Consider the following 25,321-nt stretch of genomic DNA (forward strand, 5'->3'; position numbering starts at 1 on the left):
AATATAAGCTATACCATTGCCTGAAATATGTATTTTGAATTTATTTTATATGTGTACTAAGTAATAATTTTTTTTTGTTTTTTGTTATAAAATTAATGTAATGGAAAATCATCTTGAAAAAGTTGAATCGTTGTTTGCTCATAGTGTATATAGAAAGTTCTAAAGACTTGGTAAAATTGACAGAGCTGTTTCTGGCACAACTGTTGAAGAGTATAAAGACAATTTAACGAAGATTTATACTGTGAACACTGTACAAAGTTTTTGGGCTGTAATCAATAATATACCAAATGCTAGTGCTGTGCCAGTAAGTTGTTATATACATTTTATATGTTCATATGTATTAACATAAATATATATGATAATATTATTTCTATTACAGGTCAGATATAGTTATCATTTGATGAGAGATGAAAGATATCCATTATGGGAGGAACCTGTCAATCAAAATGGTGGAACATGGAGATTAAAGTGCCATAAATCTGACACTGTGGGTACTAAAATTTTAATTGATATCTTGAATATGTTAATGATAATTTTAACATTCACAGGAAAAAGTTTGGAAAGAAATGGTGCTTGCAGCTATTGGAGAACAATTTGCTGAATGTGTTGCTGACGATGATGATGTTTGTGGTATAAGTGTGTCTATTAGAGAAAGAGATGATCTTGTTGAAGTAAAGATTGAAAAATTATAACTTAACTGAATTAAAAGTAAAAATTATTTTATAAAATTTTCCTCTTTTTTTCTTTTAGATATGGAATATAAATGCTGCTTTAGCATCAAAAGCTAAACTTTTAGACAAAGTTCATTCTCTCTTGCCTAATGTAAACTTTATTGAATTTTATAAACGTAAGTTTATTATAATTATATAATGCTTTAATATTACTAAGCCTTTTTACTTTTTATTCTAACTATATTGTTTTTTTAACAGCACATCAATCACATCATGCCTACGGCCGCCGTTAATATCTTGGCTGGTCCATAAATATAAGTTTACAAAGAAAAACATCTAATGCTAAACATGAACATACAAACAATTCGTACTATACGAAATATTTCTACAAAATTGTAGTGTAAGAAACCTATAACAGTTTTTAATTTGTTAACAATAAATTGTTTATTAAAGTTATATGAATTTACAAGTCCTTTATAACAGCATAAAAATCGTTGCTATTATAACTTTAAATTATCAAATATGTCTTCAACTGTTCTATATTCGCATAATGATATTATAAAGTGTTTTATTCCGTTAAGAAAATTTCCACTGAATAAATTTCTTTCATTTGGTTTTATTAAAGATTTTTTATATTATTGAACAAGGTATCGGAATGCATATAGAATTTTAATGTAGTTTTACATTACCGTCTCCAATAAATTCCTCCAGACATACGACACACATTGAAGACGTCTGGCGCCGCTCACTCATTGGCCGATCGTTCACGATTTATTTGATTCGTCTTCATAGAGACTCGTCAATGACATATGAAGGCAACATTTCGCGGCATTCCATATATGGTAAAGTAATGTTTTACATGAACCATAATAAATGCAATAAAAATAAATACTGTTTTTCTAATTACAGTAATTTTTGTATTTTTTATATATTTATTAATTACAATTTACTTCTCTGTTTACTAAAACGTGGATACTGAACTACAAATATTAAATAAAAAAAACTCATAAATAGCATTCCGATTGAAAAGATATGTAACTCTTTTCATATTCCCCAGTACCACCAAAAAATGCGTAAAAAATCGAGGAACTTCTTTCACATACTTTCGAAAACAGACACTTGAATCCCTAATCATGTATCAATAAAACCAATTTGCTACCCGACTAAACGGCGCCGACTTAACATTTTACGGCATTTCGATATTCCTCGTATTGACGTCAACGAATGAATACCTTAAAAATTAAGAAGTTTACTTGTATTCGAAACTCCATTAAACTAGTTTTAAATTACATTTCAATTATGTTCCACGTGATGATGTTTCACCGTTTACATCAATTGTTGCCCATCCTTCAAGAAATATGTGAATTTATTATACGCCCCCGTATTTTGTCCCAAAAATTTTTGTCTTGTAATATTCTACAATTATGCAACAGGTATTTCCCAAATTTTTGCACAAATTTTCTATAATTTATAAAAAGGCATGTCGAAAACACACAATGAAAAACATTTTGTGAATAACTTTACCAAGAATATTTTTTATAGTTATTTGTTGACCAATGGTGTAATAGCATCGATAACTTCGTACTAAACGGCGTCCTTGTGTGCAACCTTGCACAGACATACTGGATATGCATATGGTCAAGATTAATACGGTTACGTTAACAGGGTCAACAATCTTACGAGACTACAGAAATAAAATTGCACTTACACGTAGTTTCTCTATAATAGCTGCACAGACTTTACAAAGAACAAATTTCCTGCGTTATAAATTGCATTTTTCAAAATTAAAAGTGTGAAAAATAATATTAAATGCTGTTCAACTTCGATTAGTAAAGTCTTACAATAAAACGGTGATGTGGAATTTCCTGAATTCGAAATAACACTGTCCATAAGATTTTTGCGTAGGTTTTTACATGTGACTAGACGTACTGTTACATGACTTTGGAATCTAAAGTTTAAGGTAAAATTTATTGCACCCATATGCAAAACCGTTTGAGTGACGAAAGGATAGGACGGTAAATGAATGAACCTCGTAAATAGAGGTTAACAAACAAAATAGAAGAATTTATTGTGAAAAAAATTTTCGGTCGTTGATTAAAATATGTAATTTTACATTTCCTTTAATCATAATACTTTACAATTCACTACAGATATGTAATAAAAACTTTTTATTAACATATCTCTATACCAACTTATTATTGCAAAGCAATTTTTACAGGTAACATTTCATTTTCATTAACCAGTAATAAATTATCATTTGCTGAATGAAGGAAAAATAACACACACACAGCTAATTTAGAGGTGATTAAATTAAACTGATTTAATGGGTTATTATACACGCGTATTAGCATAAGGTATCTCTTCGTTGTATAATAGAAAAGATTAGGCTATACCTAGATAAAGAATACATTATCGAATTCGAATTGAGAGGGAATTAGATTTTTGCCATACATAAAGCAAAGGATACATATATTCTATCTTTTTACATAGTAATTTTATTTTATAATAATTTATTGCAGAATTATTTCGCGACAACCTTCGAAGGCTAAACAAGGAATACTTACAAAAAAATGTAATTGTATCCCAATGACGAGCATGTAGACATCAGCTTGATAAATTCAACTCATCCTCTAACAAATCGCCATATCGAGGCGTCGGACTGATCTTTAGGAATTTTCAGCTATACTTCGCTACTCATTAATCACTCTTAACATTGTTCCGTAAGCGGTAGTTCAGCATTCCTCAGGGGCGCCACGTTCTCACGTCACTCTACCCGCCAAAAAATCTCAGACAATCGTCTTGCCTACTGACACTATTCTCAACAACAAATCATAACTCATTTAACACCGTGTGGCGTCACGCCGCCATATTGCGTTATTAAATTGTTGTAAACTTATTCTACTCCCTAATTAACATAATATTTATGCGACTGTAAAATTATGCGAGAAATAGTTTTACGGTGTCACGTTATTAACATGTGGCGCGATATTGGTCGAAATATCAGCCTTTACTATTTCTTTCTGCTTATTGTATTCTTTTTACAAATTTGTGAAGTTCGAAAGGCTAACATTATTTTAAAAAATGAAAATTTCTTTATTCCGTTATATGCTGTTTCATTTCAGAAAATAGCATTCCTACAAAAATGGGTCGAATGATGTAACAGGATTTGCAAGAAACTTAATGAACGGTAGAAAAAGTAATAACACAGTGTAAAATATTATGTATAATAAATCGTTTCTCGTTTCTTTTTGGGCCAATGACGTAGCAAATATAACAGTTCAGGATATTGTGATGATATCTATTGAGAAAAATTTCGCAAATTTTTTAAATATATGATGGGATTCAAAGAAAGCATATATTCAGTGAAAACGTCAATGACGAACTATTTTTATGGGTCTCTTCCAATTTCGTTATCTAGAAACGAATGTGTCACACGGAAGTTCTGTGAGACGTTAGCACCGATTAGTCCATATCCAAAGTGTTGTATCAAAGTTCACTCCGGTCGAGTGACAATTCAAGCAGCGCTATACATTTATTCATTGAGAATTCAGAGAAATTGTGAAATCGAGACATGGAAAATAGTTCCGTAGAAAATAGTTTCGTAAATTTCTTTTTACTAACAAAAATACTCACTTGATATCTTTAAAAGTACAAACTAAATTTAGTACGATTATTATTAATGCATTTTTTGGTTATGCGACAGTTCACACCTGTACATTAAATTTATTCGGTTATATCGACGTCGTTTCAGTATAAAATTGTTCAAACACTCAGGATCGAAATTACCGCAAATCGTTTATCAGCAAAACGCTAAACATCCGGTAACTATTATGTCGAATTTTACATCCCTGGATCTCACGGCGAAAAGAGAAGATGATTCTCACTATCCTTTTTGAAGTATTATGACATTCGTTTGAATTACATTTTTTTTAACCTTTTTTTCTCTGTTATAAAACAATAAGACGATTTATCGAACAAATCGTACATTTTTATACGAGCAATTGAACATCTAACCGGAGATCAAAAAGCGGGATGCGCTTGTAACAACTGTAAGTGCTTCACGGTTCGTGGATGAAGAAAAACGACTGCTGAGCTTCACTGCACAGATACATTATCTAACAAACTTGAACCGTTGTGAAAATAGAATTTTTCTTTTTTTATTGACGACTATGCAATCAATAAATTAATATGCATTACATGTGTGCATGTTAAAGCACATGAAGGAGCATATAAACAAGTCACTACAATAAACCCCTATACCGCTTTTTATTGTTTCTTATTACCACTTAAATTACTATGAAATCTCATAAATGGAATGCTTCGCTTCATTCTATGAAATAATGAACAAAGACTTATAAACCGTTTTTATATGTATAGTGGCTCTCGAAGTTTCAACTATGATTGCAATCATGTAATTAGCACTACAATATCTTCGTTCCCAGCAAGAAATGGCAGAATCTTTCAAAGAATGCGGAACGAATGCAGGTTATGTACAGTGAAATAACTTTATAATTGTGTCTATAACCGATTCTACTATTCTTCATTAATTATTATGCTACTAGAGGTTATGCACTTGCGTCAGACCTTCACCTTTAACTTCATGAGGTTGGAAAAAAAAACTAACCTCGCATGATAATTATCATCCATAGTACGCAGCTGATCGATTAAAAATCCATCACGATTTATCATGGACATCCTTGACCCAGTTTACGCAATTCCTGTACGGTTGCTCCGTAAAACGTAGCATGTTAATCGTGAATCTTTCATGGATCAAAGTCGCAGAAGGTCCATGAACATGCAGCAACACGGGACCTCATATCATGGTAATCGATCGATTTGGAAAGTAGAACGACATTCTTAGTCGACAAATCGCCATATACGATTTTCTTAAGGACATTTGATTTCAGACAAAATTGCTCGTCGCAATCCCGGTACATTTATCGTTTCAACGTTGATTTACCGATAGAGGATAAATTACTATTGCATTCACGAAACTGTGCGAATCAGTGATTCCCAACAGTAAAATACAACAGCAAATAAGAAAAAATTTTTTTTCCTTCGTTCAAAATATAGTAATACAACTTTTTTATTCTGTATATTAAGAAATATTTTATAGTTATAAGATTATTTCATTTTAACGCAGAGGATAACAATTAAAGTAAATTTTTAAAATAAGTTATGAACGATTTGAGAACCTCTGGCATAGATCTATTCTTGTAGACTCCGAATGACATAATAGTCGGATGACTGCATGCTGACTGTTAAATGTGCAGCGAGCCTACGAGATAGTCGAGATTACCTGGAATGACACCGGTTGCGGTAACAGACACACATTCGCGTTGTCGGCGTTTACCTGCACGAATAATACAAGGTTCCTTATTCTCTGTTGTACATCTGCATCGGTGCGAATTCATGTGTGAAAGCGAGTTTGCGGTATCTCCATTCTCACGTTGGTCATCGTCATACAAAAGTGTCATCGCCATTAGTTGACATGCAATGTGCAATTTTCTTTTCTGTGGTTAATCGTTTATGTTCTTCAAATTGCGCGCCATTTTAAACGTACCTTATACACATTATTTCGAGAAATGGTGGCGTGACGTGCTTCGTATATTTTGTCCCATGCAAGAAAGTGACAAAAGAAACGCATATCTTTATCGATACTATTTAAGAGATATAATTGGTGTCGATCTTATTTTATATTCTTTCCGTGTATCTTTTCAAACGTGCTCGCCGGTAAATACATGCAAGCGATCATAGAGTCATTCTTGGCGCTTCGTGCATCACGTGTCGTAAATAGAAAATCAATTTGTACCTCTAGGTTCACGAAGCATTAATTTTACATTATTTCGAGTGTCACGAATCAAAATATCGATATCTGCCCTGTGACGTAAATGCAGAACCATTTCATTAGGATTATACTTTCTTTTGCGTCGAAATTCCAAGGAACTGCGCATTCGAGAGACCAGGAGACATTTCTCGACGAATATTGATTTATAACCCGATCATTGACCTACGTTACGTAGATCCTTGAGTAGCCGTATATTTTTTACGTGAAAATAAATCACACATAATGACAGTCACGATGAAACACATTGTTGTAAACATTTTGAAAACCAATGAATTTAGATAGATTTTTCGATTTTTTATCAAAATTTATATTACATTTTCTAAATACTTTGTGAAAATTTTCCGTTACTTTAAGTAATGATGTTAAATGTCAAAGTGTGATAGGTGTACTTTGTATATAGAAATCTATTCAATGTTTAAAAAGACTCGAAGGACTCAGAGTCCTGAGAAACGTGATTCTAAAGACCTAACTAGCCGGGAGAACCGGATGAGTAAGGTTGGATCCTTTCAAGGCAGTGAGCTCTACGAATTTTCTCTCGTGCATCGTCGCAAACTCGTTTTCAATCAACTCCTTCGATACATATTTACAAATGTTTCATTCTGCTTTACAATTTTTCATAATTTTGTTCATTAAACGCCAACAAACAGATTGATATAATTCTTATCGTTCCTTCAGTTATTATTATACAAAATAACAAAAGAAATCGAAACAAATTTTGGTATGCGATCAATAGGATGTACGAAGTAGGAAAAAAAATCCTTTGACTCACGAAAGTTTCTATTAATTGGGTGACATCCTGAAAAGACGTAAACACCGTGGAAAAAGTGGTGGACTCTGTTCCTGAAAGTAGGAGTGGGGGCGCCCGGGGCTGCGTGGACGTCACTGGCATACGAACATATAATCAGGGACCGAAGGAAATCCAACCAGTTTGCACAGACAGTTTGAGGAGTATGGATTGTTGTATCATTTTCCTTCATTTGAGTCCACGTGAATTTATTTAGTAACATTCTATTAATATTTGTTAAATTAATAAGTATTCTTGGCTTCTTTGCTAGTGTCTTTGTTAGGAATCTTCATTTTGTAAACATTAATTTTTCATTGATAATATTCGTGCGGTAGATAAAATTCCCTAATTTAACAATACGTGAAAAAAAGTGCGTTTGTAAAGACTGTTCGAAGTAAAGTGAGAAGCAGAAATGAAAAATCTAAGAACTTTTGTGCTATTCACCGTTGGCGTGATACTGGGATGTTACGCCCTGAGTGTCACTGCTTCCGCGATACCCATGTGGGAGTTCCTCTCGCGGGATGAGAAAGTAAGCATTGTTTTCATGTTTTGCTATAAATTGAACGCGTTACAGTGCGTAAATCGTCGTAGAAAATTGTACGTTTAAAGCGTTTCCTTTGTAAATCCTTTTTTCCACATTCTACCTTAACAAAGTTGATTTTCTAGTTGCTATTCTATCGGTCCTTTATTTAAATTAATATAGTTTATATATATAATGTGGAATGGTAACCGTGTTACCTAATCTTTTCTATTGTTTATTTCTATTTCAAATGAATGGTTGAGTATCTGATATTTGTGTTTTAGTCAAAAGTACGACTAAACATTTTGCTTGCTCTTTCCCAATTTGTTAAAAATATCCATCACGTCATAATAATCTGTGAATGATATTAACAAACGTAGACTTTCACCGAACACAATCGTGTGCATTCGTTGAAAATGCTCTTCCCGTGCACTTGTGCAGTCCTATCGAGTGCAATTGCGCGAGCGCGACTCGGGCGTTGACTTTTCTCATGACATTGTGCCCTTCTTCTTGCGTTGTTTTTTTTCATGGAAACGGTTTCGAACGCAACAGTTTGCGATCAATGGCCCCACTGTACGTTGGTAACTACTCTTTGTATTTACGATAGAAGTAGAATATTCGGTGAAACTGGGAAGGTCAATTTTTTTAAACGAACCTCTTCAATGTTGACTATTAAAACAGTAGAATATCATAGGGTTAAAGGTTATATTAATGTTGTGATAATACTGATATATGAATTATCTCTATATAACTAAATTGGCAAACTTCGTTTATCAATATTGACAATATTTTATTTTCCAATGAATTCTATAGTCAGATATGATGATTATTAATAATAATAAGTCGAAGACAGTTCAATTACGTTATTCTTAAACATCCTTTTAACGAAGATTTTAATATGAAACTTCTTTTTCTTTCGCAGAAGCTTGAAATTAACGTTGTTGAGCTCCTTTTAATATTGTAATCGCCCGCTACGCACGATAACCTTGGTGAAAGAAAAAAAAAGGGTGGAAATCATTTTATCGCCTTACATGCACTGTGAATAACATGTCGCAACATGCATGCTGGTAAAAGTTGAAGTTCAAGAACGTTCTTTTTATGGCTCGATTGATCTTGTAATTTATATTAACTAGTTGATTTTCAATGATTTAAAATAGCTTTCGTTTTTAATATTGAAATTTGAAAACATGTAATGTAATTTATTTTCGCGCGATGAAGATGAAAAATAAGAGATTATCATTTGTATTCATTGTTTGTGCACGGTAATTATTTATCCAACGATCTTCTGTCCGTTTAGACTTTCTCTTATTTCCGGAATCCTTTAGGAGATAGCACAATGATCCGCCATCGATCACGCAGCGGATCTATGTAGGTCAGCATCGGAATACGTGCATCCTCGCTCGCACAGCTCGTCGTGATATAAACTTCTTGCGCAGCACATCATTTGTAAAAATAACTGACAATTTTTTTAGTTTTATCAAACAACGTTTTTTCACACGTCCGATAACATATCTTCCGCGCGCATAAATCAGTAACCGCAAACATGAGATTGAAATTTCTTTAAACAAGTCGCTAAAAAAGTATTGATAAAAAATGTATTTCGAAACAAGATTTTTATCCTGAATTTACTTTCGTGTAAACGTGAAAAAAAAGGTTAGAATTCCTGGAATAATGCAAGCTGCATTTTTCTAACTAACAGGAAAATATTGAGTCGTTATAAAACTGTGACCATGAGTAACGCGTGTTAGAAAAATTTTATCGTTACGTGAAGCAAGTTTACCAATACCCCTCTTTCCACTGATGATACTTATCCGGTGTAGGTAAGTAAGTACATGAAATTTCGAGAGGGTTAAAAGGCATATTACAGAAATATCATTAGAAATTCTAAGGTCGAATATTCGCGTAATCACTCGGCCATAGATGGAGCCAAAAGTGTGTGGACATCGATCATTGCGTTTTACGTGGACGTTACATGCACGAACGGGGGCATGTTTCGCGCGGTGGACAGAATTTCTCGTGACGAAAACGAAAAAAAAGGCGTGTATCGCAATCAAAGCCCGATACGTGATGTACGACGGGCTGCGACACGCATATATATTTGTTTGTATAACCGTCGTGTCTGATATCCCGTGTGTTACACATTGCAGAGTTTCACCGGACGCGCACAGAATGTATTTGTCCACACGGAATGGAAAACAGCTTTCGCGATGATCGCCACTGCGCATGGGGGAAAGAAGTGTCCGCCATTTCTATCGATCGTAGTAGTCCTATTGATTCTACAGAATAACAATATTGAAAATCAGTTTTTAAATCTTGAAAAGTGACTTGTATCGTATTATGAATGAAATATGTATATAACTTATTTTGGTAGAAATTGTTTCTGAAAATGGGATTTAACGATATCGTATCACATGAAAAGTGATACTTGATTAAACTTCGCTGAAATTTGTTTGATTGTTATATGTGTGGTAGTTTGTCTTGTAACTTAAAGTATGTTTATTTCAAGTGTACTCAAAAATATAGTTCTTTTTAAATATAACACCTATTTATTTTCAGATGAGCCACTTGTTCAGAGTGTTCAGTCAGCAAGTGGCCAAATTCTGCGTGGATTCATCGATGCCGGACTGCAACAAAAATTTACTGGTTTCCGGCTTTCAGAATCTGGCTAACATGGACGATAACATTCTTGATAAATTGGATCCTTATCAGCGTGGCGCGAAAGAAATCAGTAAGCGTTTGATTTAATTTTAAATATTAAAATTTCCTTCATTTTATTATTTCAACTTAATTATTGTACATTTCTCCCTCGCAGTTTGGCGTGCCATAGTAAAAAATGGATATTCAACAAGAAATAGCCATGACTCGGATGAATCCTACTTTACCACCGGAACTGATTCACTAGGTATGCGTTTAAAATTAAACCAACCACATTAAAGAGAAATCACAATCGCAATTCAAGGAAACTTTTGAATCGAACTTTACAGTTACACTTTTGACCAATGTCAATTTGCAACCGCCAAGTTCACCCTGAATAATTCGAATGGCTGACCGTATGAAGTTCATTAGTGCGAGTGAAAGTTCTAATCGACGAAAAAGGAATGAAAGAGACTCGTACACGAACCTGTAATCTCGCGGGACTGCATATTAGTTGCGAAAGGTGTACCCGAGGAATGTCAATTAACCTTCGCATTAACCGTGAAAATTGAAGTCGTGCAAAACTGAACGAACAAAGAAGAGAGGAGAAAAACGTTTGAAAGGGACCGTGAAAATTGGAATATCCACATTTTCATTTGCGTGACCCGAAACGAACAAAAACAAATGGTGCTGCGAGAAAGCTCCAAGCGCCGCCGCTGCCTCAATCGCGCACGTTCCACTAGAAAGTTTTTTTTTCTTCTTCGCCTGAACGAGATCGTGTTTGATAGTAGAATGCTTGTTCTCAATTCGACCAGCCTCCTTAACTGCACTTTCACCCGATCATCTGAACGAGTCAACCAGTGTTCAGGATGGTTTTTTAGACGTCGAAAAAAAGGATACTCGCTGTAACGATCAGAGAAGTCTCGATCGATTATTCTGAGGCTCTACCGTACCGACGATGGCAATATGATAAAAGATCAGTTCGTTGGACATCGAAGAGCAAAATACGTTAAAGAATTATTATGACTTTCTTAATTCTTCTGAGGAGAAACAACATTTCTTTCTCAGAACAGAACTTATTGAATTTTTATTACATATTCAACATTGCATGTACAGAATGAGTCACTTAAGATTAGAACCTAAAATACGTTTCTTTTAATGGCACAAAAAATGTGTAAGCAAAAAAGTATTCGTTTTAAAAGGACAAATATTGAGATTTTTTTTTCAAGGTCATCGAAGTTATTTTTTTTAAATACAATTATATATTTTCACTATATTTGTTCTTTTGAAACGAATACTTTCTTTTTTACATGTTTTATGTGATATTTTAGATTCTAATCTTAGGTGAATCTCTCTGTATTGCCTGAAGAATTATAGTAAGAAAACTTAAAAAGAGTCTCTTAAAATGAGAGACAGTATCCCTGATCGTTTGCATTTTTGCTCGACTCTTCAGAAAGTCTTTACGGAGAAGAGTCATCCGACAACGATCTGACGGAAGTAGGAAGTAGTATAAAGAAGATGTATATACTGACGTGAAAATATTAGACGTCGAATTATCATAATCCGGAGGTCACGTCTGGCGAAAAAGAATCACTTTCGAGGCGGTACACGCGTCACGTGAATGCGTTTAGAAGTCGATCGTGCTGAAAATATTTACGATCGACGATAATTCCGAGGCGAGAACATATTTATTCATTATCGTTAAATTTGTTACACGGTATCGCCACAAATGTCTCATTATTAACTCGGTCCCTTTGCCGATCAAAATTTCACATGTTTAAATAATTTCCTTAATTGTATGATTATATATTCGTTTATTAACATGAACAGCACGAATATGAATGAAATTTGGTTAAGTTTAAATCTTAATGTTATCGAAGACCAAATAGGTACTTTATATTAAGTTCACCTACCTGAATAATTAATAAATTCGATTTTCCTAATATTAATAATTAACGTGAAATTTCAATTCATATGAAAAATTGCAAACGTGTCGTATGGGTAGACGAGATCGCAATTTTCTCACTTATGAAAAATCAGTTTCACCTTATCAGCTATTCGAATGATCAATAAATTCCTCTTCTCACGTCTGGCTTTTGAAAAATAGCTTCAACCCACGATTAGAAGGATCACGAAAATATACAGAATGGTTCGGTAACAGGTACAAGGACCTAAGAATGGAAGGTCGCTGAAAGCCATTTCGAGTCTCTTCTTTCGCATCATGTGAAAGAGTTTCGGAGAGAAATTTGAAAGTATAATCGCGGGGAATTTGTTGCTGATCTTTTTAGCCGTCTAGAAAGCCTGTGTCGCGTCAGAGAGAAGAAAACCTATTATGTACTTAAAACAACAAGGGTACTCTTTGCCCCTTGCTTCACTCACAAAAACAATTTCAATATACAGGATAAAACATGATAAAAAGTATACTATAGTCTTCTTAAGAGCCACTTTGAACCATATACGACGCAACAAAAATTTCATTCAGTCCATTATGAATAGAATAATTGAAGGTTATCACGTTATATGATTCACCTTGTATATATTTATTGGTTCATGATTTTAAACCGAAATATTTCTTTGAAGATAAAACCAAACACGATGTATATATATTAACATTCTTGTCGATGTTTCTCTTGGTAGCTACCAGTGATAGCGACACAAATGGCCTAGGAGAAGAAACAATTGCGGGACACGATTATTTTCGACCACCTTCAGAGCACACAGGCCCCTACCTAGTTGGTCCAATGGTGATTCGCGTATATCCGGATGGTCGACCAGTTCCGGAAGATTCGACGCGCCCTCTGCCTCGAGACGAGGACATCGAAGAGTTTAAGCATTCTCGAGTACCCTCGATCGAGGATATCGAAGCCAATAGAGATGTTTTCTATGAAAAAAGATCGAAGGGGAATGTGTTCTCCGAGATGAAGGACCATCGACGAATTCAAGACGAGTCCGTTCGTCTTCGAAACGATCATCCACCATTCAAAAGACGATTGCTCCAAGAGGTGGTTGCAAAACGTAAAATACGATATTATTGAAGAGAGCATTAAGAAATGAATATTGAAGAGCTTCGGTCGACGATGAAGATCCGAAACACTTCGTCGTGGACAATTACAAAATTTGTTGGATGTTAAAGATGCTAGAAGTAATGAAGAAAACGTTGGGAGAGATGAAGATCTATTAAAGTAGTCTGGAAAGTAATATGATCATTAAGTACGAGCTGCAGAGTATTTTTGATGGTACTGGAAAATTGGACCATAATTATGGTGTGTCTGGATTAGATTCGTATTAAAAACGGATCAGTTTTTACATGTTTTGTCATTTAGAGATGCGTATCGTTTTCTGTAGTTTTTGTCGTTTCATTATGTCTGTTTCATTAAGTAGGCAGTTTTAGATTCTCGTGAAGAACCGGTCTTTCATAATGTAGATAGTAGTAAGAATTTTTTGTTATACATATATGATAGGCAAAGCGATTGATACAAATGTTAATTTTTAATGTTTCGTTCTCTCCGAGCGGTTCGCTGAAAAAATGAACGTAAAAGAACGAGCGAAAGGTGATATTTTTTTTTTATAATTTTAATTATTCATGAACACATCGTTAGATAATAATTTTGTAATGTTTAATGGTGGCGAGTTTGAAAAGACTGCTTCTCCGAATGATATTCATATGTTTCATAAATGTTAATAACCATGTCAATTTTTGAAAGCATTTAATATAGACTACGATACCTAGAACGTTAATTGACGATTGGTCGGCTGCTGAATCATTCATATTCAATTACAGTGCATTACATAATTTGAAATAGGTATCTCAATGAATAGGATCAAATTCGGTATAAATTCTTCACTTTTTTTTTTATACATAAATAACCGCCGACCATGATTGTTTTGATCATACAATGCTTTCCATTAATTTATTTATTGCATCATCCGTGAAATTATCATTAATTTTTATATTAATTCCATTTACAATTTCGCTCATAATTATACTGTAATTTAAATAAGCATGAAAATGGACGAGTCCTTTTGTTATATGAGATTTTTTAGAGTCTCAGTCGCATCTTCGATTTTTGTTCATTTTAAGACATGTGTCTTCGCGGCACAAAGGAACTTACCTCGCTGGAAATTTGTTTTTCGTATTGAGTAAATGTACGTACAAAACTCATATAATGTAATGTTAACAGAGTACATTTTCATGTATACAGCAATGTTTGTCTTCGAATATTGTATTTGTTGAATATCATATTGTGTCTTTGCAATTATGCGATCGAATTTGATTAATATTCACATACATAATCTCAGTTTTGATATTTGATACATAATAAAAAGTTATCATGTAAACAATGTAAGATTTCGAGATTTGTATGTGCATAATGCACGTGATATTTTAAAATACCGTGTTAGATTTTTTCTTAGCACAAAGCGTCCATATTTTGTACCGTATATGTAGTAATTTAGTTTTTATATAAAATGGCTCATAAATATTTGTAAAATTTTATATTAGATCAATGCTAAAGGAAAAAATAAAATATGTGATATTCAATTCAATTCACTTGCATAAAGTTATTTTTATTTTTTTACAAAAAGCTTGTAAAAGTCTTACCCATTATTTCAGGACTTTGATTGTCTTATATGTACTTCGATATCGATACAACTTTTTTATTTTACAAAATTTTGTACGTCTGAAAATGATAATATGTTTCAAATTATTTTTACGCGTTTTTTATAATTGGTACACCTACTGATGAGAACTGTACGATTTTTTCAAAATGAAAACAGGGCTTTAGGTGTTACTGGCTCCATAGTCATTCGTCGATCTTGTTTCGCTATAATCAATGCTTCAGCTAAATAAGGCAAGGGCGGAACAAGTATTTCTGTGGAAAGTGTGTGGGGGGGGGAGGCAGAGAAAGATAGGAAGGAGACATTGAACCGATTCTCATTGTTGAGTTTTTTGAAGTATTATTTAAGAGAAATAACCGGAATAAAAATGTCCCATGAAACAAGTAAGTAATATGTAGACATTTTAGTCTCTTTTCGTATTCATCCGGTGATTCATTACCATCTGTTTTGTGTGAATATCAAGCCTTCCAATTTTCCGGTCGCTTATCCTGAACCGAATCATAACACTTCAAATGCATCAGTGAATCACATACGTGGTGTTACTATAAACTGCAACTAAAGCAATTGTGAATTTATTTCGTACGTGACCATATATGCAGAATTTATTATTCACAAAATTATTATATATTTTTCATTTTTAATTTTCTTGTACATTTTTTCCGTGTTGAGCTACTAACAAGTTATTTTGAATTTTTTTTAATATTTCTGGTATCTAAATTGATTTAATTACATTTACGATAATCATATTTTATCACGCTGTATTCAGTTGATAGTAATGTGCAAAGTAATATAAAAAAAACAATGTTAATAGAGAAAAAATTTTCGACAATTTAATTTCATTAAAAATTGTACATGTAATTAAATCTGAACAAACAATTGTAATGATATTTTGTTTTTAAACGGAAAATAAATATGCAGATTAATATTTAGGAATAATTCTAATTAATAAAAGTGTTACAGATTTATTATATACTGTTTTAAACATAACATGTAAATATGCCTATTTTTTAATTGAAAGTAAATTTCCTATGAAATATCAGAAGTAAGCAATTGTAATTTTAGGTCAAAATACAGTTTCCATGCTTAAAATAATTTGAAATATTACACATTGGATTTATGCCAATATATCAAGGAAGTATATTTTAGTTCCAGTTGGAAGATGAATTCTGTTGCACAATTTAATTCTTTAGATTTTATTATAAATAATTATGTATATTTTTTAATAATTTTATTTTATTTATTTAATACCTTTTATTCACAGAGTACATATTTGCTACATTACCTAGAACACAAAGGGGACAACCTCTTGTACTGGGAGGTGATCCTAAAGGGAAGAATTTTTTATATACTAATGGTAACAGTGTAATCATTAGAAATATTGATGTGAGTATTATAGCGATATTTTCTTCTATAAAATATTAGAATATATCATTACTGAATAATTTTCAATTTTTAGAATCCTGCTATTGCAGATATTTATACAGAACATTCTTGTGCAGTCAATGTTGCAAAGTATTCTCCAAGTGGATTTTATATAGCATCAGGTGGTATGTACAATATTGAATAAGTATTTATATATTAAAAGTTAATGTGGGTAAATGATTCCATCAAAATTTCTCATACAGATCAATCAGGCAAAGTACGTATTTGGGACACTGTCAACAAAGAACATATTTTGAAAAATGAATTCCATCCTATTGGGGGACCTATTAAAGATATAGCATGGTCACCTGATAATCAACGTATGGTAATAGTTGGAGAAGGAAGGGAAAGGTAAGTGTACAATGTTCTTTTAATGTAGATTCAACATTAGTAATGGCTTCATTTCTATTGGTAACTTTAGATTTGGTCACGTATTTATGGCGGAAACCGGTACATCTGTAGGTGAAATTTCTGGCCAAAGCAAACCCATTAACTCATGTGACTTCAGACCTACTAGACCATTTAGACTAATCACTGGAAGTGAGGACAATACAATTGCCGTTTTCGAAGGCCCACCATTCAAATTTAAGTATGTATATGAAAGTACGAAATTGTTTAAATTCATAGGACTTTTAAATGATAAATTTATCATGTATGTGTAGAATGACAAAGCAAGAACATACTCGATTTGTTCAAGCTGTGCGTTATTCGCCTAGCGGAAATTTATTTGCGTCTGCAGGATTTGATGGGAAAGTATTTATTTATGATGGCACTAGCTCCGACTTAGTTGGAGAAGTTGGATCACCAGCTCATCAAGGCGGAGTATATGGAGTAAGGAAATATTACATTTCTTAGTGATAAAGATAAAAAATATAGCAGAAAGAATGTGGCACATATACTTGATCACTGTTTTTACATTCCTACAGGTAGCTTGGAAACCAGATGGTACAGAGTTATTAACCGCATCTGGCGATAAGATGTGTAAACTTTGGGATGTAGAAACTCGTTCGGTGATTAGTGAATTCAACATGGGAACAACAGTTGATGATCAACAAGTGCGTAATTTTTTAATCTTATGATAACAAATAATCGGAGATTATTTTGAAAATATAAAAATGTAATAGTAATAAGACTAAGTTTCTTTTAGGTCAGTTGTTTATGGCAGGGACAGCACTTGTTGTCTGTATCTTTAAGTGGCTTTATTAATTATCTTGACGTTGATAATCCTACGAAACCACTTAGAATAATAAAGGTAATTTGTAGGCGTAATAAAAACATTTTTTTATAACATAGATTGTTAATTTTTACTTCTTTTTAGGGTCATAATAAACCAATAACAGTATTAACTTTGAGTCCTGATAGAAGTACAATTTATACTGGATCTCACGATGGGTATATTACTAATTGGAATGCAGAAACGGGAGAGAATGACCGTGTTCAAGGTCACGGTCATGGAAATCAAATTAACGGAATGAAAGCAGCAAAAAATTTACTTTATACTGCTGGTATCGATGATACTTTAAGAACAGTTGATATTGACACAAACACGTATACAAATTCAGGTGCTGTTAAGCTAGACTCCCAGCCGCGGGGTTTAGATATTTACAAGGACATAGCTATAATTGCCACTGTTCGACAGGTAAGATTATTGTATCAGGTTGTTTTAATTTAATAAACTAATTGAATTAACAATAACCGCATGTTTCAGATAACCGTTACACAAGATGGTCGGAAAGCATCAAATATACCTATTGATTATGAACCATCTTGCGTGTCAATTAATCAGGAAAATGGTGATGTAGCTATAGGAGCCACATCAGACAATACGGTACATTTATTAAATTTATTCCTAATAATTATTACGAATATATAATACGATGATTTTTTAATATAATTTTCAGGTGCGTATATACACACTGTCAGGTACAAGTCTGTCTCCAAAAATGGAATTAGAACATCTAGGTTCAGTTACAGACGTTGCTTACAGTCCTGACAACAAATACTTGGTAGCTTGTGACACAAATAGAAAAGTGATTCTTTATACTGTTCCAGAATACAAGGTAAAAATACTCATCTCGTACAAATTCCCAAAAATCATGAAATATGTTTAGAATTTATACATACTGCTTGTATAAAATTGCAAACAAAAAATGTAAGCTGCTTTCCAGTTTAACCTTCGTCACTTGTAGTTAAATTCATTAATATGACTCACGCTTCTAACGCATATATTTTAATTAATATTTACCATTAGCAAAACATTGTAACTGCTAGTACATGTATGTGTTTTATATAAATCTGTTTGTAACAATTGCTCCTCTTTAACGCTTGTTGGATTTTTAGAGGGTGAGTAGAGCTTTCTGCTTAAAATTGGTCGTTACGATCCAGAAGAAACTTATTGATAAATTTATTAACATTTTACAGCTTGCCCACAATAGGGAATGGGGTTTCCATAACGCAAGAGTAAACTCTGTAGCATGGTCTCCTAATTCAGCTATGGTCGCAAGTGGTAGCCTGGATACAACGATTATCATTTGGAGCGTGACAAATCCGGCGAAACATACCATTATTAAAAGTAAGTATATTTAAGTTCGTTCTGTATTCTTTAATTGTAACTTTTTCATATATCTATTAAAGAAAGAAAATAATTGTGATCGTTGAAAACATTTTTGTTTCAGATGCTCATCCTCAAAGCCAAATAACACGTTTAGTTTGGTTGGATGAGGAAACATTGATCTCAGTCGGACAGGACTGCAATACTAAAATATGGCGTATAGAAAAGATTTAATTAATATTTTGGAAGATGTGTCTTTTTCTTCTTTTTAAAAGAGCTTAATTTTGGATACATTTTATTTATTTTGTAGTCAATGAATATTGTATATTATTTTTTAATGCGATTCCTGAATAAGATTAATCAGACTATATTATGATCTTTTACATTTGGTATATTGAAATAATCAAAAACAAGTACACAGTATATACAAACAAAATTGTTACAATATCTTTTTACATTTTTGCGCAGTGTCAATTATAAATAACATTTTTACATATTATAGTTATTTTTTAGATCTTTACAACGTAAATGACGAAAACATGCTGTCTTTTAATTCTTCGATTTTTACTGGGTGATTGTAAAAAGATTTAATTATGAAAAAAAAAAGATCAAAACGAAAAATGTCTAATGTCTACTTTGTCTTTATTAAAACAGCGTAACGATAACAAGAAAACAGTAACAATTCGAACACTAAGGGTTTCGAGGAACTGATCACGCTTTAAGTTATTTGTACATTTAAAAACAACATAATCAAGGTGTTACTATAATTTGCCTTATTCTTAATCAGTCTAGTACTGAATATTCCTTAAAAACATGAGGTACATAAGTTTTCATATTAAATCATCTAGTTTTCTTTTATATAATAAAATATTCAATTGTAATATTTAAATTTAAAGTCAAAAACACAGTTAAAAGGGACATGAATTGGGAAGTCTTTATACTGCTTCTTTGTTAATTTATATTACCTAACACCATACGGATTTCTTCCAACTAAACCGTGATAACATGAGTGAACTGTAATTGCTCAGAGTGTATAGCTTGGATAAGGAAGCAATTTAACAAATTTACAATAAAAAATCAATACCTTGATATTGATTTAATCTTTTCTCAATTAAAGATCTGTTACTTAACAGAAATAAATACCTTAGCAATAAATAACGAAAAAATCAGAAAATTCGTGACTATTCGATTTTTGGTTCATAACCTTTCTTTTTAGTTAATGAAGTGTTTAAGTAAAGTTGAATAACACAATATTCATATTTTAAACAGAAGGTATCCTAAAGCAAGGGCATGATAAATCAAGATATCTATAAGAAAAGCAGTTTCTATGGCTTTGGTGTACTATATCGTGAACGTTTTTGTGGCGAAGCCACTGGATGTCTATAAGAAACATGTTTTCGAAGTGCATCCCGTGATCTTGATACATGTGAACAAGCTGTACAGCTATATGAACTATTACTGTGAGTTTCCATGTGCACTCGCAAGTTATATTGATTACTTAATTGTTTCCCACAAATAAGGCAAGTGACACTAGATTTATTGTAATTTTGAGAAGTTCTACCGCTCACGGAACTCGTAAGGAACTTGAAATTTGCGTCCCAAACAGGAGGAGGTTTTGTGTCTTCCACTGGAGTAATTTGATCTTCCAAAACGGACGTACTCTCGTCCATACTATTTTCCGAATATGCTTTTTCGGTATATTTATTGGTAGAAGTATTAATGGAAGGAATACTGATTTTTTCTCTCTGATTTAACTTTGCATTAATAGAATAATAAGGTTTAGTTTTCACGCAATACGATATACTTTCTTGATCGTTAAACGGTTTCTCCATGTTCTCAGCTGCGTCTGTTTCCAAAGCCGTATCTAAAGGTTCTCCGCCCCCCGTGACATTCTCTTTGCTTTCTTTTTTTATTGGTGTTTCAGGTAATGTCTTTTCCTGCAGTTGTGCTGGAGGAGGTTGAACATATAAACCATTATCATGTCTTGAATTTTTCTGAAAAAAAAAAGAAAAGGAAAAAAACAGGTCACAACTATGTAAAACTGAAACATTCAAACTGAATCTTGGTTTACAGATGTTTCTTTTAGCCTTCAGGTAATTCAAGTTTTATATTTTATTAAATGTTCAAAAATATGAAATTTTCTGTTCTACCTAGCCTCTGAAATTGAGTGTCTTTTATTTAGAACAAAAATTAGTGAACCTTCTTCTGAAGATTGTTTGATTTTATCTACTTTGTAATAGCTTTTAGTATAAAAATTCTGATGTATATTATTCTAATGAAATTGAATTGTTCATTTTTTCAAATAAATTTTGTTTTTTTTTTTTGTTTTTCGTAATAGTATGTTATTCTGTGGAAAAGGTTTCATGCACTCTTTTCTCCGTTTGTTTGATTAAAAATAAGACTGTTATGTATTTATACATTAATTCTATACATTTGTTATAGCCACTCTTGACTAAAATATGAAGCATTATTTTTAATGCAAAGTACATATTATGTAAAAAAAGATTTAACTGTTCTAAAATATCTACTGAATGTTTAGTCATGTAGAGATTTTTGGAAAAAGCTATTTTAGATATACCTGTAAACTCATTCTATGGGGAAAGGTTCCATGGGATGCATCCACTTGCATTTAGTTGCAACACACACAACGATCTTGATCTCGTGGATATCGTTTATATTCATTATCGTTCCTTCGATGCACGCATGAACATAATATGTGTAGTAGGTAATTCCTTCGTGAGATACTTCTTGAGGAACGACAGTGAATGTATTTAAGTGACCTGAACAAAACAACACGATCAGAGGGTAATATAAAGATTAAAGAAGGGAGAAGCGAATATGCAATTTGCTTTAAAAATTACTTTGTTGCTATTCTGTAGAAAGGAAATGACATTTAATCAGTGTTGAAGTACTTTTTTGTTACATTTAACTGTTTAATGTCTATTATGTGTAAACTATGAATGTATTATGGAAAATGTAGTAGGTGATGGATTAATCTACTTTAAACTAAGTATTACTTGTAGGAATTCTTCAAAAAGAAATTTTTACTTTATAAAATGATTGGTACATGTTTCTAACATACTAATGAAAACAAAAATCATTTTAATAATTAGAATGAACAATTACTAAATAATTACACTTTTTGGACATTTTATTAAATTTAATTAAAGAGCTATATTAATATAATTGGCATGATTATTATAAGTAAAAGTGTGATTCTGTCAATACATACTTGTATTATCTAGTGTCTACATGTTTTTTAGGGAATAAGTTATAAGGAAATAACAATTACCAGCAAGGAATTGCTAATGTTTAAGGCATTGAAAAAAATACATGCTTTGTTACATATGTTTCTTACAATTCACACTGAGACAAGCTTCACTGGATAAGGAATAACAATTTATCAAATAATACTAATTACCTGTCCCTATTATGTGATTAATAAATAACAACATAACAATTAGTAAATTTATTTAAGAACCAATTGAATGTAGTGCAATCATCATTTACAAATTAATTAAACAGAGATCAATGCCGTTTAATTTTAAATTATAATTTTCTTCTCAACTTAAATAATTTATTCATACAATTTTTTTTAAAAATCAATTTAATATAAGAGGTTTGGTAGAACAGTTGTAAAAGAGAAACAAAAGTGTGAAATTCTAAAGTTCAAAATATGCATTCAATCAAATTAATAAAGATATTAGGAAATCCTTACAACGCGATTAACTAGAATGCAAACTTACCAATCCAAAATATTTTGTGCAACCATTGCTTTGTATGTTTATTATATTAATCAAAAACATAGATGAATTTCCTTACCCCAGCAATGTCAGCTAATCCACGAACATGTAAAGTATCTGCCATAGCCAAAAGTGCAGGTAGTTGTTCTTGATAAATATTCACTTCACCATTATACATAAATGTAACTAATGCACATAAATTTGCATATTCCATTCCTGGTAATACTATCACAGGATGTTGCAAAGAACTTAAATCCTAAAAATTAAGTAGCATAATTTTTGTTGTATTAAAAAAATATTTAATAATTTAGAAAATATATTGAATACCTTAAACAATTCTTTAAAGTAGTAACTACAAGCAGAAAGTATAATTTTATGTGCATGTATATGTCTACCACCAGCACTTAATGTGACATCTGTTAAATAACCACCATCAAGCAATTTAGGAAGAGAACTCAATAGTGTGTTTTGAAAATTATGCCATCGTAAACAAAACTGTTGACCCTCCATGTTTTTATGTACTGTAAGTCAAAATTGAATGATTTTTCAAAATAAGATCCTGTATTTCCATTGATCACTTATTTAGGCACAATACATGTACAAGTAAAAATTTCATGATCACTATTCATATAACAATTTACGAGATCTCAAGATCATAGCAATTAAAAATGAAAAATGAAGAAATAATGCAAATAAAAGCATAACCATAAGAACATCAATTACACAAACAAAGCATTCCTAAAATAAAATAAACATCCATAACTATGAACAAAAAGTTACATAAAGTAGATACGAAAATACTATTTTTTCCAAACGATCTATTAACGATACGTATACCTTACTGAAAAATAAAATTACAATACAATAAATTAAACTCTTAACACACTGCACAGACTTAAGAAGGTTATGTGTCTAAGACTCTTAATAAAACAGCAAAAAATTTCATTGCGTCTAATTTGATCTATTTGTACCGGACGGAAGGGTAGTTGGGTTACTGCTGGTAGAGCAGTTCAAGAGATAGACAATACTATTTATTTAATCAGGCTGCAGGTTCCAGCCAAGTCTATTATTGTACTTTCAGGTATGGCTGGAGGAAAGAACAGATATTGGCTTACAATTTATAAGAAACAACCTTCTTCTTTGTCGTCAGTAGTTCTCGTAAAATTTGTCAACGTCATAGAATAGAATTAGAATTCTACGCGTCACTTGCCCTTACCTCGACAAAAATTGTTTGATAAAATCGTCAATGATATTCTTTACAAGACACTTCACATCCATCTGGCAAACTTCGCCATAATCACCAGTAACGTAGAAAAAGTATAGCAATCTATGTTACGTAGACATGCACTGTCACCTGCCGACATAATATTGAAGCGATAGAAATAATCACGCAAAAACATACAGGAAAATTATTACTTTTTAACTAAATGCAATTCTTTTCAATTTATTTTAAACATATTATTTTTAAGCTCATTTTAATAAGTATAACATGAAATTTAATATTTGTTAACGTTACATAAAAAATCATACAAGTTACAGAATACCGCACAATAATAAAAAAACTTATATATATTTTTATATTACGTAAAATTAATGGAATGTTAAAATAAATAGAAGTTAAATATTCAAATTTGAAATATAGTAAAAAAAATCATGAAATTGTACAAAATATTTCATTTCGTTTCTTAAATTTAAATTTTATATTACAATAATTTTTTCAGTAGAAAATATGACTACGCTTTATATAAAAAAATTTGTTGGTAAAAACTATTAACTTTGCATCGTAAATATAAATATTATAATCTCGATAAAACAGTAATAGAATGATTTACATCATTCACGTTATACATTGAACAACGTTTGTTTTAATTTTTTACATTGTATTATTAATTATGAATTATTCAATTTAAAACAAAAAATATTTACAAACGTGCAATAATTACCATCCTACCTTACACGTAATACACGTAAATAAAGTATAGATGAGATGGCGCTACTATTTATGTTTGTTACAGTTTTTCATTCTATCATGATTCGTTGTTGTATGCAGAACAACCAGTATCTATTTAGTGTATTTTAATTAAATATCGCGATAAAATGTTACATGAGTTACTCCATCTAAACATCTAAACAAGATGATATGTTTAATTAATCAATCGCTTCATATGTAGAAAATGTCTGTCACATATCTATGGAAGCAAATACTATTTCATTCGTTACTTATCATTTTAATCATACTCCCGTTGATTGATAGTGGCGATATAAAACAATTGACGTTTTGTAAACAAAAATCATCCCGCAGGTAATAAATTAGAAATTACTTTGTACTGTTTATTTTGAATTCTCACACTTGTAATTTTATCAATATTGTTTAGTATTATGTGAGTAGTACAAAAGATGAATTGTTATACACTTCGCTTTTAAGCAATATTTATGAGTGTTCATGCGAATGCAAACATGAAACAGTTCGAGAAAATAAAGATTTTATAGGTCATCAAATGTATGCTCTTAATTATTCTTTAATTTGTATA

The 25,321-nt window shown here is 31.9% G+C and overlaps 5 protein-coding genes across 5 annotated transcripts in view; 4 read left to right on the forward strand and 1 right to left on the reverse strand.

Moving 5' to 3' along the window:
• LOC108574319 (eukaryotic translation initiation factor 4E type 3-like) overlaps window positions 1-1,024 on the forward strand; it is a 1,555-nt gene extending 531 nt beyond the window's left edge. Inside the window, exons 2-6 of the mRNA XM_017936887.1 lie at window positions 184-304; window positions 380-487; window positions 549-671; window positions 751-847; window positions 930-1,024. Coding sequence (XP_017792376.1) covers window positions 184-304; window positions 380-487; window positions 549-671; window positions 751-847; window positions 930-964 — 484 coding nt within the window. The 3' untranslated portion in view covers window positions 965-1,024. The remainder of the gene's footprint in view (window positions 1-183; window positions 305-379; window positions 488-548; window positions 672-750; window positions 848-929) is intronic.
• Window positions 1,025-7,715: 6,691 nt separating this feature from the next.
• On the forward strand, window positions 7,716-13,670 carry LOC108574293 (rhythmically expressed gene 5 protein). The gene is made up of 4 exons (XM_017936859.1): window positions 7,716-7,832; window positions 10,380-10,551; window positions 10,636-10,725; window positions 13,095-13,670. Exons 1-4 carry the CDS (start codon window positions 7,716-7,718, stop codon window positions 13,490-13,492), a joined length of 777 nt encoding a protein of 258 aa, XP_017792348.1. The 3' UTR covers window positions 13,493-13,670.
• A 1,681-nt stretch (window positions 13,671-15,351) lies between these two features.
• LOC108574274 (actin-interacting protein 1) lies at window positions 15,352-19,281 on the forward strand. The gene is made up of 13 exons (XM_017936835.1): window positions 15,352-15,457; window positions 16,336-16,457; window positions 16,531-16,621; window positions 16,700-16,847; window positions 16,918-17,085; window positions 17,159-17,327; window positions 17,423-17,551; window positions 17,644-17,748; window positions 17,815-18,135; window positions 18,205-18,324; window positions 18,398-18,556; window positions 18,918-19,068; window positions 19,172-19,281. The coding sequence occupies exons 1-13, from the start codon at window positions 15,442-15,444 to the stop codon at window positions 19,279-19,281; spliced, it is 1,809 nt and encodes a 602-aa protein (XP_017792324.1). The 5' UTR covers window positions 15,352-15,441.
• Window positions 19,282-20,372: 1,091 nt separating this feature from the next.
• LOC108574312 (modifier of mdg4) lies at window positions 20,373-24,078 on the reverse strand. Its single transcript, XM_017936879.1, has 4 exons — window positions 24,007-24,078; window positions 23,118-23,311; window positions 22,870-23,046; window positions 20,373-21,041 (listed from the first exon to the last, which is right to left on the reverse strand). The coding sequence occupies exons 2-4, from the start codon at window positions 23,298-23,300 to the stop codon at window positions 20,373-20,375; spliced, it is 1,029 nt and encodes a 342-aa protein (XP_017792368.1). The 5' UTR covers window positions 23,301-23,311; window positions 24,007-24,078.
• An 886-nt stretch (window positions 24,079-24,964) lies between these two features.
• LOC108574277 (eukaryotic translation initiation factor 2-alpha kinase-like) overlaps window positions 24,965-25,321 on the forward strand; it is a 4,244-nt gene continuing 3,887 nt past the window's right edge. The window contains 1 exon segment of the mRNA XM_017936837.1: window positions 24,965-25,092. Within this exon segment, the coding sequence (XP_017792326.1) occupies window positions 24,965-25,092 (128 nt within the window).

The sequence above is a fragment of the Habropoda laboriosa genome, unplaced genomic scaffold (genome assembly GCF_001263275.1).
Source record: "Habropoda laboriosa isolate 0110345459 unplaced genomic scaffold, ASM126327v1 scaffold176, whole genome shotgun sequence".
In the NCBI taxonomy this organism is placed as follows: Eukaryota; Metazoa; Arthropoda; class Insecta; order Hymenoptera; family Apidae; genus Habropoda; species Habropoda laboriosa.

Bases quoted from the DNA above. Each gene is read 5' to 3' on its own strand.
- LOC108574293 (XM_017936859.1), top strand. From the start codon at position 7,716: ATGAAAAATCTAAGAACTTTTGTGCTATTCACCGTTGGCGTGATACTG. The intron at 7,833-10,379 runs GTAAGCATTGTT...ATTTATTTTCAG, and splicing joins TCCTCTCGCGGGATGAGAAA to ATGAGCCACTTGTTCAGAGT. The intron at 10,726-13,094 runs GTATGCGTTTAA...TTCTCTTGGTAG, and splicing joins CACCGGAACTGATTCACTAG to CTACCAGTGATAGCGACACA.
- LOC108574274 (XM_017936835.1), top strand. The intron at 18,136-18,204 runs GTAAGATTATTG...CGCATGTTTCAG, and splicing joins TAATTGCCACTGTTCGACAG to ATAACCGTTACACAAGATGG. The intron at 18,557-18,917 runs GTAAAAATACTC...AACATTTTACAG, and splicing joins ATACTGTTCCAGAATACAAG to CTTGCCCACAATAGGGAATG.
- LOC108574312 (XM_017936879.1), bottom strand. From the start codon at position 23,300: ATGGAGGGTCAACAGTTTTGTTTACGATGGCATAATTTTCAAAACACA. The intron at 23,047-23,117 runs GTATTCAATATA...CTTAATTTTTAG, and splicing joins ACTTTAAAGAATTGTTTAAG to GATTTAAGTTCTTTGCAACA. The intron at 21,042-22,869 runs GTAAGGAAATTC...TTTTTTTTTCAG, and splicing joins GATTAGCTGACATTGCTGGG to AAAAATTCAAGACATGATAA.